Source organism: Oryza sativa, chromosome 5 (genome assembly GCF_034140825.1).
Source record: "Oryza sativa Japonica Group chromosome 5, ASM3414082v1".
NCBI lineage: Eukaryota > Viridiplantae > Streptophyta > Magnoliopsida > Poales > Poaceae > Oryza > Oryza sativa.
In genome coordinates this window covers 22627583-22642765 of record NC_089039.1, presented here as the reverse complement: position 1 = coordinate 22642765, position 15183 = coordinate 22627583, and the positions used below count along the sequence as shown (strand labels likewise).

At 40.8% G+C, this 15183-nt stretch overlaps 2 protein-coding genes across 2 annotated transcripts; one reads left to right on the top strand and one right to left on the bottom strand.

Annotated features, from left to right (window-relative positions):
* Nucleotides 1–587: 587 nt before the first annotated feature.
* LOC4339003 (laccase-12) lies at nt 588–3196 on the top strand. Its single transcript, XM_015782683.3, has 5 exons — nt 588–798; nt 894–1045; nt 1134–1507; nt 1586–2548; nt 2679–3196. The coding sequence occupies exons 1-5, from the start codon at nt 694–696 to the stop codon at nt 2807–2809; spliced, it is 1725 nt and encodes a 574-aa protein (XP_015638169.1). The 5' UTR covers nt 588–693; the 3' UTR covers nt 2810–3196.
* Nucleotides 3197–5168: 1972 nt separating this feature from the next.
* Nucleotides 5169–10982, bottom strand: LOC4339002 (ATP-dependent zinc metalloprotease FTSH 8, mitochondrial-like). The gene is made up of 8 exons (NM_001420523.1): nt 10738–10982; nt 10418–10646; nt 10237–10311; nt 9446–9579; nt 8516–9001; nt 7569–8336; nt 6596–6823; nt 5169–5896 (listed from the first exon to the last, which is right to left on the bottom strand). The coding sequence occupies exons 1-8, from the start codon at nt 10804–10806 to the stop codon at nt 5417–5419; spliced, it is 2469 nt and encodes an 822-aa protein (NP_001407452.1). The 5' UTR covers nt 10807–10982; the 3' UTR covers nt 5169–5416.
* Nucleotides 10983–15183: the final 4201 nt, after the last annotated feature.

Below are 15183 nucleotides of genomic sequence, written 5' to 3'. Positions count from 1 at the left end.
CTCATGCCTTTGACTTTCTAAATCAACCTTTTTTTAAGGATGGCAGAGTAATTTCTATCCTTAATATGACATGATTAATGGATATTAGATTGTACCGGTTCATTTATACTTATTGCTTGTGTTTAGTTACAGGATAAATAATTGCATCAGAAAATTAAGATCGTGCGTGATAATTAAGGCAATGAAGAATCTTAAACAACTATTCAATGTAATGAAACTATATACAACTAGTCATGCACCCTGCAGGTTGACTTTAGCCACACTCCAAAGCTAGCTACAGAGAATGCTTTGCATGGCCAACCTCTCGAGTCTCGATCGGCTGGTGCAGCTAGCTGCACTGCATGCGACGTTCAGGCAACCCAGCTCGTATCATGCCATATCCATCCAAAGATAATCGATCGAGTATTAATTCGAGCAGGCCATCACCAAATGAAAGGAACTAAACAAAGCTAGACTAAGTACAGTATTGAAGCCAACAAGAATATGTAGCTATCTTACCAGAAAAAGGTTAATGAACTTCCTTTTGTGTAGATAACTTTGCATGCTTCTGGCCAACACACTGCCATTGCAAGCATAGCTCCTCGATCTCATGTATATATACACACCTCGAGTTATGGCCATACCATCACAAGCTGAGCTAGCTAAGAGCGAGCTTCATTAACATACGAGACAGAGAGGTCAGTGAAGGTAGCAATGGCGGCAGCCTCCTCTGTTCTTCGTTGCTGCCTCCTCGTCGCAGCACTGATGACGCTGTCCGCAATGGGAGCTGAAGCCATCACAAGGCAGTACCTATTCGATGTAAGTGCATGCATATCCACGGTGTGGTGTATCACATCGATACACAAGTTTCGCCAAAAAAAACCAACGCGAATTTGCCGTGACATGCATGGCAGGTGCAAACGACGAGCGTGACGCGGCTGTGCAGCACGAAGAGCATCGTGACGGTGAACGGGCAGTACCCGGGCCCCACGCTGTTCGCCCGCGAGGGCGACCACGTCGAGGTCACGGTCGTCAACCACTCCCCCTACAACATGAGCATCCACTGGTACGTACGCCTCGCGATTTCCACCGTGTTTTGACGCCAAAAAACCCAGTGTTTTCACCGTGTGTGTCTCACGTACGTGTGCGTGCAGGCACGGGATCCGGCAGCTGCTGAGCGGGTGGGCGGACGGGCCGTCGTACATCACGCAGTGCCCGATCCAGCCCGGGGGAAGCTACGTGTACAGGTTCACCATCACCGGGCAGCGTGGCACGCTGTGGTGGCACGCGCACATCTCCTGGCTGCGCGCCACCGTGCATGGCCCCATGGTCATCTTGCCCCCTGCCGGCGTCGGGTACCCGTTCCCGGCGCCGCATGAGGAGGTGCCCATCATGTTCGGCGAGTGGTGGAACAACGACACGGAGGCGGTGATCAGCCAGGCGCTCCAGACCGGCGGCGGGCCCAACATCTCCGACGCCTACACCCTCAACGGCCTCCCTGGCCCCCTCTACAACTGCTCAGCCCAAGGTGATTAATTAGTGACTGATTTTGTTTAATTTAGTCGTGTCACAATGTGTGACAATGTGTGGTGGTTTGGCTGTGCAGACACGTTTAAGCTGAAGGTGAAGCCCGGGAAGACGTACATGCTGAGGCTCATCAACGCTGCACTCAACGACGAGCTCTTCTTCTCCATCGCCAACCACACGCTCACCGTGGTCGACGTCGACGCGCTCTACGTCAAGCCCTTCACCGTCGACACGCTCATCATCGCGCCGGGCCAGACCAGCAACGTGCTTCTCACCGCCAAGCCGACGTACCCGGGCGCCAGCTACTACATGCTGGCTCGCCCGTACACCACCACGCAGGGCACCTTCGACAACACCACCGTCGCCGGCGTCCTCGAGTACGACGACCCCTGCCCCACCACCGCCGCCGGCAAGATCGTCCCCATCTTCTCCCCTACGCTGCCGCAGATCAACGACACCAACGCCGTCTCCAACTTCACCGCCAAGCTCCGCAGCCTGGCCAGCGCCGGGTACCCGGCGGCGGTGCCGCAGCAGGTGGATCACCGCTTCTTCTTCACCGTGGGGCTCGGCACCCACCCCTGCGCCGTCAACGGGACGTGCCAGGGACCCAACGGCTCCCGGTTCGCCGCCTCCATCAACAACGTCTCCTTCGTGCTCCCGGCGACGGCGCTGCTCCAGTCGCACTTCGCCGGCAAGTCCAAGGGCGTGTACGCCTCCAACTTCCCGTACTACCCGCTGAACCCGTTCAACTACACCGGCACGCCGCCGAACAACACCAACGTGATGAACGGGACCAAGGTGCTCGTGCTGCCGTACGGCGCCAACGTCGAGCTGGTGATGCAGGACACCAGCATTCTTGGCGCCGAGAGCCACCCGCTGCACCTGCACGGCTTCAACTTCTTCGTCGTCGGCCAGGGCTTCGGCAACTTTGACCCCATCAACGACCCGGCCAAGTTCAACCTCTACGACCCCGTCGAGCGCAACACCGTCGGCGTGCCCGCCGGCGGCTGGGTCGCCATCCGCTTCCACGCAGACAACCCAGGCATGTACTCTGAACCACATCGATTCCCCTGCGATTCCACATTTGCACCAACTTAATTTAGCTTTAGTTAATCAGTTTGCAATTATAACTCATCAAAGATACTTATGCCGATACGATTGCACGATCTCAGGTGTGTGGTTCATGCATTGTCACTTGGAGGTGCACATGAGCTGGGGACTGAAAATGGCGTGGCTGGTGCTGGATGGCAGCCGTCCTGACCAGAAGCTCCCGCCTCCACCGTTGGATCTCCCAAAATGCTAGGAATAAAACTCAAGATCAATGGTCAATGATTGGATCACTTCGCACTGCCCCTGCTCACTTGTCCGTCAGATATTTTTCTGCTTCGATTTCTCGTCGTTAACTGGCTTGCTTAATTTGTTGCTTTTTTGATAAACTTATTTCTCAGGCGATTGACAGTTTGTTTGTCATCAGTTAGCTCCGGTGTTTTGCATGAAGTTTAAATCTTTGGTGTTGTGAGGAAATTTGATTTCTTTGATTCGCAGGGCTTGACTCTTAGGACTGCTTACTGTAACTCAAAGCTCGCGGGCTTTTGCATCTTGTAATGTATCTCAATGTATTTTGCACTAATAAAATGTACTTGTTATTGAATTCTGTCAGGCGCATGAGTCCATATCAATTTTCAGTTCATTTACCTGTTTAGTTATAGCGAAATATATATGTCATCTTTAGAACTAGCATGGTGGCTCGCGCAAATTGCGCGGTTAGCATCATTATATTTTCTCTCATATAATAACATATATGTTTTCTCATTATATTATTAAAATATATTACAATGACAACATAATTTTAAATTTTGCAATAACTTTACGAAACAACTAATGTGTAATATTCATATTGTATTTTATATACGTGTTAGTTATTAATTATTTTTAATATCAAAATTTAGTTATTTGTAAATTATATATATTCCTATATGGACTCTAGACTTGTGTTTTAATATTTCTTTTTTTAATTCTGAATTTTTATTATTTCTAATTATATTTCTATGTGGACTCTAAACTCATCTTTCAATAATCTTTAATTTTTAATTTCAAATTTCAGTTACTTCTAAATTGTATTCCTATATTGACTTTAAACTCTTCTTCTCATGTTTTTCTTAATTTCGAATTTTAGTTATTTGTAAATTGTATTTTTATATGGACTCTAAACACTACTTTTCATTTTATTATGTTTATTCCGAATTTTAGTTAGTTTTAAATTCCTATATAGACTCTATACTCTACTTCTAATATTCATTATTTTTTAATTCCGAATTTCTATTTTTTTTTCTTAATTGTATTTCTATACTCTACTTATAATATTCCTTATTTTTCATTCCGAATTTCTATTATTTCCTAATTGTATTTCTATAAGTACTCTATACTCTACTTCTAATATTCCTAATTTTTTTAATTCCAAATTTTAGTTATTTCCTAATTGTATTTCTATATGGACTCTAGTCTCCTCTTCTAATATTCCTTATTTTTTAATTCCGAATTTCAACTATTTCTAAGTTGTATTTCTATATGGACTCTAGTCTTCTCTTCTAATATTCCTTATTTTTTTAATTCCGAATTTTAACTATTTCTTCTAATTGTATTTCTATATGGACTCTAGTCTCCTCTTCTAATATTCCTTATTTTTTAATTCCGAAATTTAACTATTTCTAAATTGTATTTCTATATTGACTCTAGTCTCCTCTTCTAATATTCCTTATTTTTTAATTCCGAATTTCAGCTATTTCTAAATTGTATTTCTATATGGACTCTGACTTTTCTTTTTCTCCGATTAATGTGAGAATTTTTAGACCATGAGAGCGAACGTGGAGGCTCCTTTTTCTATTCCTTTAATAATATAATAGATTTGGGACTCTCTACAACTTTGTGTGCTTAATATTTGAACAAATAATTCAATAGACAAAGGCAAACAAAGCAAAGCTAGTACAATCTCATTGTTATGTATAGGTGAATTTTCAATGTTTTGTCATTAGCTTAATTAATCGCTTGGCTAAACTGGTTGGTGCACGTAATACAGTTCACTTTTGGTCTTCGCTTCCGCTGCTCTTCGATTGCTATGGAACACTTGAGATCTTAACTTTTTTGTTGATCGATTGATTTTTATTTTGTCAGTTATTTCCTTTTCTCAAAGGAAGCTCTCGCATTTTTTTTCCCCAAACAGACTGAAACAAAGGTTATTTAGTTACACGGGAAATCATGGCCTCATGGGTAGCGGAGAATTACGGGAGTTTTTATGTTACCATGGGAGAAAATTGCAAACTTCTCAAGCAGACCCTAAGTGAATTTGTTGTAGGATCGAGCTCTCGTCATAGGTCCAATTTAAATCAAAATTGCTTTATTATATGTGCATCCACCTTTTTATTCAAAATAGCAGATCGCTATCTGCCCTCAAAGTAGCTCTGCCAGATTTCTGAAACGCCATTGAATTCAATTAATGATTTTCATAATAAGGGTAGTAGTAGAAACTTCTGGATTAATTACTTACGGGATTTCGTCATATAATAGACCCCGATAACTTATCCAGCTTCATAACCACGTCAAACGTCAGATTGGAAGGACTCTATCTCGAGACTTCTCGTCATTGACATCATGAAATCACAATAGCCAACAACGAAAATGTCCGAAAGTCTGTTGAAAAGCTGACGCCAGGACAAGCTCAAATCATGATCCTCGACTAGCTCTTCGTATTCATTTAAAACAGGGAAACACTATGGCCGGCGAAAAGCCAACTGGGTTCCCACATCAGAGATTAGGCGAGGGCGTTAATTTATACAAATTTTCTTATGCTGCAACAACAAACAAGAATCTATCGAATAGGAGTGCAATTTACAGCTGTAAATTTGCTGCAGGATTACGTGGGTACAACCTCGCCAAGCGAGGGTGTTCCGTCATCATCAGGCTGAGGGGTTTTGGCCGCCTCTTGGTTCTTGCTGTCTTCTTCATCCTGGAACCCTTGCTTGAAGAGGTCGTAGTTAGTTGGCTCGGATGCCTTGAAAGGCCGTTCTCCTAATACCCTAACCAAATCGTCCTGGTGGAGGACCTCCTTCTCAAGCAGCATTTCAGCGATTTTGGCGACTTGCTCCTTGTGCTCAGTTATCAGTTCCACTGTTTTTTTGTACGCCTTGCCAACCCATTCCCTCACCTCATCGTCGATGATGGATGCTGTTTGGTTGCTGTAAGGTTTGGTCATTTCAAAGCCATCGTCCCTCTGAGGGAAGGACAGAAGCCCAACCTTTTCGCTGAAACCGTATACAGCAACCTGCGCATAGGTCATTTTGGTAACTTTCTCCAGGTCATTCTGAGCACCAGTGGAGATCCTTCCAATCAAAACCTGTAACAAGGCAATCAAAACATCTACATTAGGTATCATTCCACTGCCAACATTGTGAACGATTTGACAGCGTAATCATGGAAATATGGAATGAACAAATACCACAACCCAGCACTTGGATTGGCTTATTGTTATTTCATTATGTTATATGACAATAAGTAAAATGTATGGAAGAAGCTGAAAATAATGAGAGAGGACCGATGTTAAAGTAATCAAATGGCATGACGGCAATCCATGTCGAGTCTCGCCGTACATAAGCATATGGTCCAAGCAAAAAAAGAAAGTACCATGTTAAACATCAAAGAATTCATGCTAACCAACAGTGTAATATGAAGACACACAAACATCAATTTGCCTTTCTGGTTAGAGTCATAAATGGTTAGAAGTCTTGATGTAACCAAACCAACAAGAGTTTGACTACCAAATTGTGATAATATTACTCGTATTCACCAAGTCATCATAATTGAATGTGTAAACTGTAACCTAGTTAACCATTTTTTTTTAATTTTTTTACAGCTGTCAAATGCAGAAAAACCTTGTATTCGTTCTAGTCATAAAAACATAACACGCATGCTGTCATAAGAAGACTGAAAAGAAATGGTGTGTCAGCACTCAGCAGTAGGAATTTGAAAGATATATCCACAAAAGGTAGCTATTAACATAAATCAGTCATAAGACTGTAAAAGAATTAGTGTGTACCTCCTCTGCAGCTCGGCCACCTAATGTCATGCATGTCATATCAAAAAGCTGTTCTTTTGTCATCAAAAGATTTTCATTTGGAACATACTGTGCAAATCCTAAAGCAGCTGTTCCACGGGGAACAATTGTAACTTTCAGAAGAGGCTCTGCATGCTCTAAAAACCATCCAGCAACAGCATGACCAGATTCATGGTAAGCAACAGTGCGGCGCTCCAGTTTGCTGATGACCTGCAATTTGATTAACAGGCTAAGAGGTAAGAAAAATAAATGGGGAAACATGACTATCACATGTTGAGAACAAGTCATTTCATATAAAAGAAAGTTACTAAGTTACTAAGCATTGATCTGTGCATTACTCCCTTACTGAAAGTAGATATTTTATATATTTACTATGGAACAAGTTAAAGGTGAAAAAACAGTTATGGCTTGGGCATTCCAAAAGGGAAACATACTGCAGATATTGTGTGTGCAAAGCCACAAATTTCAGAAATCATTATTTTGCGTACACTTAAGTGACCATCCATTTCTGAGTAAGACCTAGAGTTTTTTATATTTGCATGTAGATCCACTACTTATTTTATATAGTTTACCTTGTTTACAGCACTCTCACCTAAACATTCATGCATGATCAACCATCTAGTGATCTACACGAACTATCATGCCACATTCACAAATCACTTAACTTAATTAAGGTCCACCTAGAACAGGAACTTAATGAATGCACTAGTCATTATGTACCGTTCTTTTGTTTTTGTTTTTTTAAAAAAACAAAACTTCCATAGTCATTAAACCAGCAAAAAATGTGTATCAAAATAGAGCATAACCGGTTCACATGAGAGCACTATACAGAACTACACAATGCTGGAGTAATGTGTAAATCAGGCACTAATCAGCTTTGCAGGTTGCATTTATTGCTTTAACAGTTTGGAGTAGATTATCTTCAAACTGGCACATAATCACATATTCACATTACCTTGTTTTTCTTCTCCAAACCACCAATAATTCTATCAATTGCAGATTCAAAATGTTGCATGGTAATCTGAGTTTCCTCACTTCTCGCAGCAATTAAAGCAGCTTCATTACAAACATTGGCAATGTCAGCTCCTGCAAATCCAGGTGTCAAAGCCGCTAGCCTTTGCGAATAAAATGATGGCTCATTGTCAAGTTTAAGTTTTTTAAGATATATGCGGAATATTTGATCACGGCCCTTTATATCTGGCTTGTCTATTGTTATTTGGCGATCAAATCTTCCAGGCCTTAGCAAGGCTTTATCTAAAATATCAGGCCTATTTGTACCAGCAAGAACAACAACACCAGAAGTTGTACCAAACCCATCCATCTCTACAAGCAGCTGGTTCAAAGTACTTTCACGCTCATCATTTGAACCAGAAAACCCTCCACGGCCTCTTGCACGACCAATCGCATCGATCTCATCAATAAATATAATACTGGGAGCACATTGCCGAGCTTCTTGGAATAAGTTCCGTACCCTGGATGGTCCAACCCCAACAAACATTTCCATGAAATCTGATCCAGAAATAGACAGGAAGGGCACACCAGACTCTCCTGCTGTAGCTTTGGCAAGCAGAGTCTTGCCTGTTCCAGGAGGACCCACAAGCAAGGCACCTTTTGGTATCTTAGCTCCTAACTCTTCATACTTCTTGGGATTCTTAAGGAAATGCACAAACTCCATTATTTCTTGCTTAGCTTCATCACAACCAGCTACATCCTTAAAAAACACCTGGACCAACAGAAAAGCTTGTCATTATACAGTTTTTATTGTAACTTAACAACGTTTAAGCAGTAGCTACTGCATTATTGAATAGGTGGAACTAGCAGAGCTTGAGAATCAATGTGCATGTATATATTTCATATTTGACAGTCGTTTCAAAGTAGAACAGAAGAAGAGAATGAACTAACCTTGTTTTTGGAATTTTTGTCCATCTTCGTCACCTGAGCTTTTCCAATATTAAAAATACCACGGCCACCCTTGCCAGGTCCACCTCCAATATTAAAACCACTCTGCATTCTTTTGCTCATCAAATATATTAGCCCAACAAGAAAGACTGTTGGGGCAAATCTCATTACTTCTTGGAACCAATTCACTTCAGCAACATAAGTTACTGGAACAAAATCATGTGGATCTACTCCCAAAGCTTCCTGGGCTTCCTCTAACTTTTCTTCAAAGGAATCAACACTTCCAATATTGAAGTAATACTTGTATCTGCTGGGAGTATGCTTGCTCGGAACATCATTGGTGGTAATGATGGCATCAGTGTTCTGACCTTGGCTGTTCGACTGTGGTGAACTCCTGACATAGACCTTTGCCACTGATTTATTTGAAACAACAATGCGGTCAACTAAACCAGGTTCTAGTAGCTTATTCTTGAATTCCTGGAAGCTTATCTGCAGAAATTTGAAGCAAAATATCTTGAGATTCCATTTAAGATCGAGAATAATTGTTCACCATAGATTTAAAAAGAATAAATATGCAACCACAAAATCAGTTGTCTGCTATATGTTGACTGGTGCAGGCATAAGGTGAAACCATCTAAAGAGGAGCGGCAGGTATTTTCTCTACCATTTGTCAGTTTAAGATAAAACTTCACGGTGAGAAGAATGTATTGCTGCCATCTGGATCTAGTACTGCTTGTATTGAACTATTTATTACAGAATGCTCAATAGCTGATTGCAGTAATTTGATTGGGGTAAGTACAACTTTTATAGTCCTTATAATCGCAACATAGTTTTCTTCCATCCACTTTTTTCTAGTATATAGGAAGAGATTCATGTGCATAGCAGAACAAGTGAATATAATCTGTCAGAACTCAGAAGGGAGTGAAAAATTACCTCCTTTTGGTCTGATGAGCTCGACGACAAGGACGAGAGCATCAGTCCAAGAAACAGTAGAGGTGCCAGAAAATTTTGCAATTGCTTTGAGGCAGTCTCCTGGAAATTCCATTGATCGTCTGTACTTGAATCTTCTGCATATCAAACCAGACATTAGCCCACACGCAATGATGCACTAAGAGTTTATTATTTTGTTGCCCTCAAAAGGACTCTTGGCATTCCAGCCACTAAAATCTAGGCTCCAATCTCCATCAAAACCCGTACTAATCTCCCAAAGAAATTATTAAGATGAAAGTGCTAGGTCAGCGGCACGTTTTAATTTCCAGAGAACTAACGATCTAGCAAAGACCAAAATCTGGAACTTTCTGTGCTACTGTGTTTATTTGGTTCAGCGGTTCAGCCTCTTAAGTTAGATAACCACTGAGGTTCTGAGTTTTTATACTAAATTACAGTGTATCCCTGCATTTTTTTAAAACTGAACAAGGATCTAGTTTGCATTCGTTTTTTAAGAACACTGACAAGTAAGTGGTTGTACACCATAGGCTCACAAGCCATCATTGGTTGCACTACACAAGCTATTTTTCCATTTGGCATCAGTCGACCAAGCACTTGCAGCGCAAGAAAAATAACATGTCCTGATTATTCACCTCGTTGGTTCAATGACAATCAGTACACCAGTTACATGCTATTGTATTAAAAGCTGTGCAGTGCATTCTATTAATTTCACAACATGATCACCATTCTCCACACAAACAAATGATGCAACCGAGAAAAAAAAGACGGCAACTTACGCTTCGAATCAGACTTGTTACTCCCATCCCCCTTCGGCGCCTCCTTCTTGCCCTTGGGGTAGTAGTTCTCGTAATCTAAAAATCATAAAAATACACACACACACACAAAAACACAACCACAAACTTTTAGCACCTAAAGCCATCCATCCGAACCGATCAAAAAAGGGCGGATGGGACTCACTCTTCTTGGACCCGTCAGAGAAGAGCCTCCGGAACTGCGGGTTCGCGAGGATGGACCTCCAGTCTGTCCCAGCCTTCACCGCGGCGGGCCTCCCCAGCGCCGCCGTCAGGTACCCGCGGACGAATCCCAATCCCAGCCCACCGCCCTCCCCGCCATGGAGCGATGGGAGCGGCGACGACGGCGGCGGCGGCGACCTGGTGGTCCCACCTAGCCCACCGAGGGAGAAACCCTAAAAAAAAGCCATCCACACAATCAGCCCCCCACCCAGACGCGGTGGCGGAAGATTCAGGGAAGATAAGAGGGAGAGGGCGGAGACTTGCCTGGCGCGCGCGGGAGGAGGAGGGCGCGGAGCGGCGGGAGAGCGCGCGGGCGAGCGAGGCGAGGCTCATGGCGGCGGCGGCGCCGTGGCGGCGAGCCGTCGGGGGATCCGAGCGCGCGGCGGCGGGGGGGCCGGGCCGAGATGCGTAGCTAGATTTTTTTTTTTCTTTTCGGTTTCTTTTCTCCGCGACTACTGCGTGGCCGCGTCCTGAGCAGGTGGAGGTGGAGGTGAAAGAGGGATCGCCGCGGCGGCGGAAGAGGAGGGGGAGAAGGCGTTTTACCGAGACGATTCGGACGAAGGCGACCGCGGTTTCGGTGGGGGGGCGCTCACGGGATTCCGATCCGAGCTCCGCTCTCTTGGGATGTCGTTGCGGCGGTTTGGGCCGTCGGATCGAAATTGTTGGACGGTGTGAGGTCGCCGAATCGTGTGTTGGGCTCTCTTTTTTTAACATTTTCCGTCCCATCAGCTAGGGTAACACCCTGGCTGCGTTGAAGCTCGGAGATTGAGGTTAGAAACTTCACCTTTTCGCACGTAAAACTGAATAATTTGATTAATTAAATATTAGTTAAAATAAAAAAAGGATTAATATAATTTTGAAGTAATTTTATATAAAATTATTTTTTTATAAAAACACATTGTTGAGCAGTTCAGGAAGCGTACATTTTATTTTTAGAATTACACAGTACGGTGTAGACACTCACAACGCACGCACACTCAGATAAAAAGTAACATTGTGTATAAATGATAAAAGTAACATTTTAAACTTTTTATATTGTGTAAAAAAAAGTTTAATCAAAGAGGGTTTTCGGTATAGTATTTGCAATGCCATGTTTTATTTAACACAAATTCTCCATGTGATAAACGGTATAGATCAATGATCAAGATAACACCATATGTTTAAATCAATGGTTAGATCTGAAAATCTAATAAATACTATATTTTCGTTACCAAATGTTTGACATCTACAGTTAAGGTAATTTAAACATTACTTATATATTTTGTATTTATATTAATTTGTTTAATATTATAAATAGTTTGTCAAAAATCAATAGCATCATGCATTTAAATACGAAGAAAAAATATGTAAAAATAGATAGCTTTGTAAATGAAAATTGATTATAACCACATCTCTCATGGTGCCACCAAATATATTGGAGGCTATGTAAGCTGAAGCGTGTAACCCCAACGTCCAATTGTTACAACTTACAACCTGAAAAGGCGATGGAATATATAGGCCGTCATTCATGAGGAAAAGCAGCTCATTTCAGGCTAGCTGCATATGAAAAGATATTGTACTGTGAATTCATTAATCATCGCTGCTAGTATCTCCGACGACCTTGTTTCCCAAGAAAGAACTTCACGCTGCTTAATTATAGTTTGGTTTTGGTTTTCTTTACTAGAAGAACAAGTCAAACAAGGAACGGCCGTTGCTAGGAAGGGTTTGGATAATATACTTGTTCGCCAGGGAAGCGAAGATAGCAGCAAAGCAGTGACGTCAGATGCGAGAGTGGAGGCTGGATTGCCTTCTTGTTTTGGTTTCAGTCCGTGCATCTGGGGTTGTCCTTGTCTTGTCTTGATTTTGCTAATGAACAATAATCTCAGGGGGCGGAGACAGGAGGGGCTTGGCCAGTTGGCCTCCCCAGGCTTCAAATTTTACACCGAATTTCCTATAACTCTAGCAAACATAGAAAAACTAACAATATTGGTCCCCTTGAACTAAATTCTTCTAGCGTTTCTAGCTCCGCCACTGAATAATCTTACTTTCAGGTTGACTGCTCGGGGTAATTTTGTTATCTTTTTATTTTGATCAATTTTGTCTGTATATAATTGATTGTCTGGTTTTCTTAACAAACTTGGGGGTACAAACTATTAAATTAACTATATTAAGAAACTTATATACATATAACTTTTCTTTAGGAAAAAAATAGCCATTTAAAAGTTCAGAAAACACTCTTGTAATAGTAATATATAATATGTAAGAGAAAAAAAGATGGGGCCTAACCAGGGGCGGGAAAGAAGCTCGGACTCATGAGCTTAGCTCGGTCTTGGCTCGAGCTCGCTTGGCTCGGCTCAGCTTAAATGCCAAACGAGCCAAGCCCAAGTCTCCATTTCAGCTCGTTGCTAAAATGAGTCAAGCCCGGGTTGGCTCGCGAGCCTAGGCTATTATGTAATTATATGAATGATTTTATTTTATAGTGAAGTTATTATTTGTCAATATGAAATTTTATTTGTCAATATGAAATTTATCATGTACTTTATATGGATGATTTTATTTTATTGTGAAGTTATTATTTGTCAATATGAAATTTATCATATCTAGATTTTGAAAAAATTAAATATATGGACTTATTTTAATTATATATGTCGATGATTTATTCTTGATTTTCTTAATGATTACAAATTATATATGAAGAGATGCTTCAATGGGAAGGCTCGCAAGCCAGCCCGATCTGGCTTGAGCCGAGCCGAGCCGAGCTCATATTTTAGCTCGTTTCTCTAACCAAGCCGAGCCAAGCCAAGCCTAGTTTGTTACAGGCCATTGCAAGCTGAGCCGGCTCGTTTCCACCCCTAGGCCTAACAGTTCTACAAGACTTATACTTGATTTCTCACTTGATTTGTGGAGTACAAACAAGTAAGGGCTTACTTATTTGAGTTTAATATTCAGGGAATTGATCTATAGTACTTTAAATGATACTAATGATGACATCTGAGTCCACCTCACATTTGAGCCTCCACAACACATGAATGGCCATAGAATTGATAATTCTATAATTTGTAAATGTTACATAAAAAAACCTTCAAATTCACCTGCCATCCATAGATGAATTATAAACGTCCAATCTTGTATTATTCGTTGTATGGCTTGTGAAATAGATGTAGAGAGAGAGAAAAAAAAAGAGGTGATCTAGCAACATATTTTAGTATTGATGCTTTTGTAGATGACATTATATGTTTAATCAACTAATTATACTATAAATTTATTTTTTTACTTTTGTTTTTATCTTTTATAAGATCCGCTGCAACGTATGGGTCTTTAGCTAGTACTATATCACAAACTGAGAGTGGACTAATGCCAGAAGGACATCAAAACATGATTTACCGAATTCAACGATAAAGGGCTCAGCTTGGGCCACTTCGTTGGCCCATCTTGTTCTCTGAAATGTTTCAGGACAATCATGCACGAACCACGTTCTTGTTTGGACCGGAAATCCTAATCGGCGATTGATCGCCTGGGACGGGGGTAGCGATCAATCCCCCTCCCCCTCCCTCCACCTGGTTTTCTTTTTTGGCACCGCATTACTTTTCTATTTTACTAAATTTATATACCTAAAGTTTATACACCTTAAGTTTACACATCTAAAGTTTATACACCTTAAGTTTATATATCTAAAGTTTAGAGACCAAAAGTTTATAAGTCAAAAGTTTTTATATCCGATTCAAATTTGAATTTGAATTCAATTTTTTTATATATAGTATTTCTATACATCTAAAGTTTATAAACCTAAAGTTTATAGACCCAAAGTTTATAAGTCAAAAGTTTACATACCCGATTCAAATTTGAATTTGAATTATATCTAATTTCAAATTTAAATTTGAATTCAAATATTTTCTATATATAGTATTTTTATGCATCTAAAGTTTATACACCTAAAGTTTATAAGTCAAAAGTTTACATAGCCGATTTGAATTCAAATTTGAATTCAAATTTGAATTTGAATTCAAATATTTTCTATATATAGTATTTCTATACATCTAAAGTTTATACACCTAAAGTTTATAAGTCAAAAGTTTACATACCCGATTCAAATTTAAATTTGAATTCAAATTTTTATATATAGTATTTTTATACATAAATTTTTCTAATTTTTTGTTTTTTTAAAAAATTCATGTGGTGTACTGTAGTAGGAAGAGAAGAAGGGGAGGAGGAAGAGGGGAGAGGAGGGAGGAGTATATGGAGTATAGGGGAGGGGGGCTGATCGCTTGGGCGATTGCCTGGCGATCGATCGCCCATTAGGCCCCCCATGTTTGGACAGATTGATGGACAAAGAAACCGAAAGTTTCCGGAAATGCTACTGAGCGAGGGATCGCCCTCGCTCGCCTATAGCGATCGGGTAACCCGCCCCCCCTCCTCCCCCTTCCTCCACCTGGTTTCCTTTTTTGGCACCGCATTACTTTCCTATTTTAGTAAATTTATGCACCTCAAGTTTATACACCTCAAGTTTACACATCTAAAGTTTAGAGACCAAAAGTTTATAAGTCAAAAGTTTATATATCCGATTCAAATTTGAATTTGATTTCAAATATTTTTTTATATATAGTATTTATATACATCTAAAGTTTATACACCTAAAGTTTATAGACCTAAAGTTTATATATCTTATTCAAATTTGAATTTGAATTATGTCCGATTCAAATTTGAATTTGAATTCAAATATTTTCTATATAT

Coding starts and splice junctions, on each gene's coding strand:
- LOC4339003 (XM_015782683.3), top strand. CDS start 694: ATGGCGGCAGCCTCCTCTGTTCTTCGTTGCTGCCTCCTCGTCGCAGCA. Junction 1,046..1,133: donor TACAACATGAGCATCCACTG/GTACGTACGCCT, acceptor GTGTGCGTGCAG/GCACGGGATCCGGCAGCTGC. Junction 2,549..2,678: donor CTTCCACGCAGACAACCCAG/GCATGTACTCTG, acceptor GCACGATCTCAG/GTGTGTGGTTCATGCATTGT.
- LOC4339002 (NM_001420523.1), bottom strand. CDS start 10,806: ATGAGCCTCGCCTCGCTCGCCCGCGCGCTCTCCCGCCGCTCCGCGCCC. Junction 10,647..10,737: donor CCTCCTCCCGCGCGCGCCAG/GCAAGTCTCCGC, acceptor GCTTTTTTTTAG/GGTTTCTCCCTCGGTGGGCT. Junction 9,580..10,236: donor TAACAAGTCTGATTCGAAGC/GTAAGTTGCCGT, acceptor TTTGATATGCAG/AAGATTCAAGTACAGACGAT.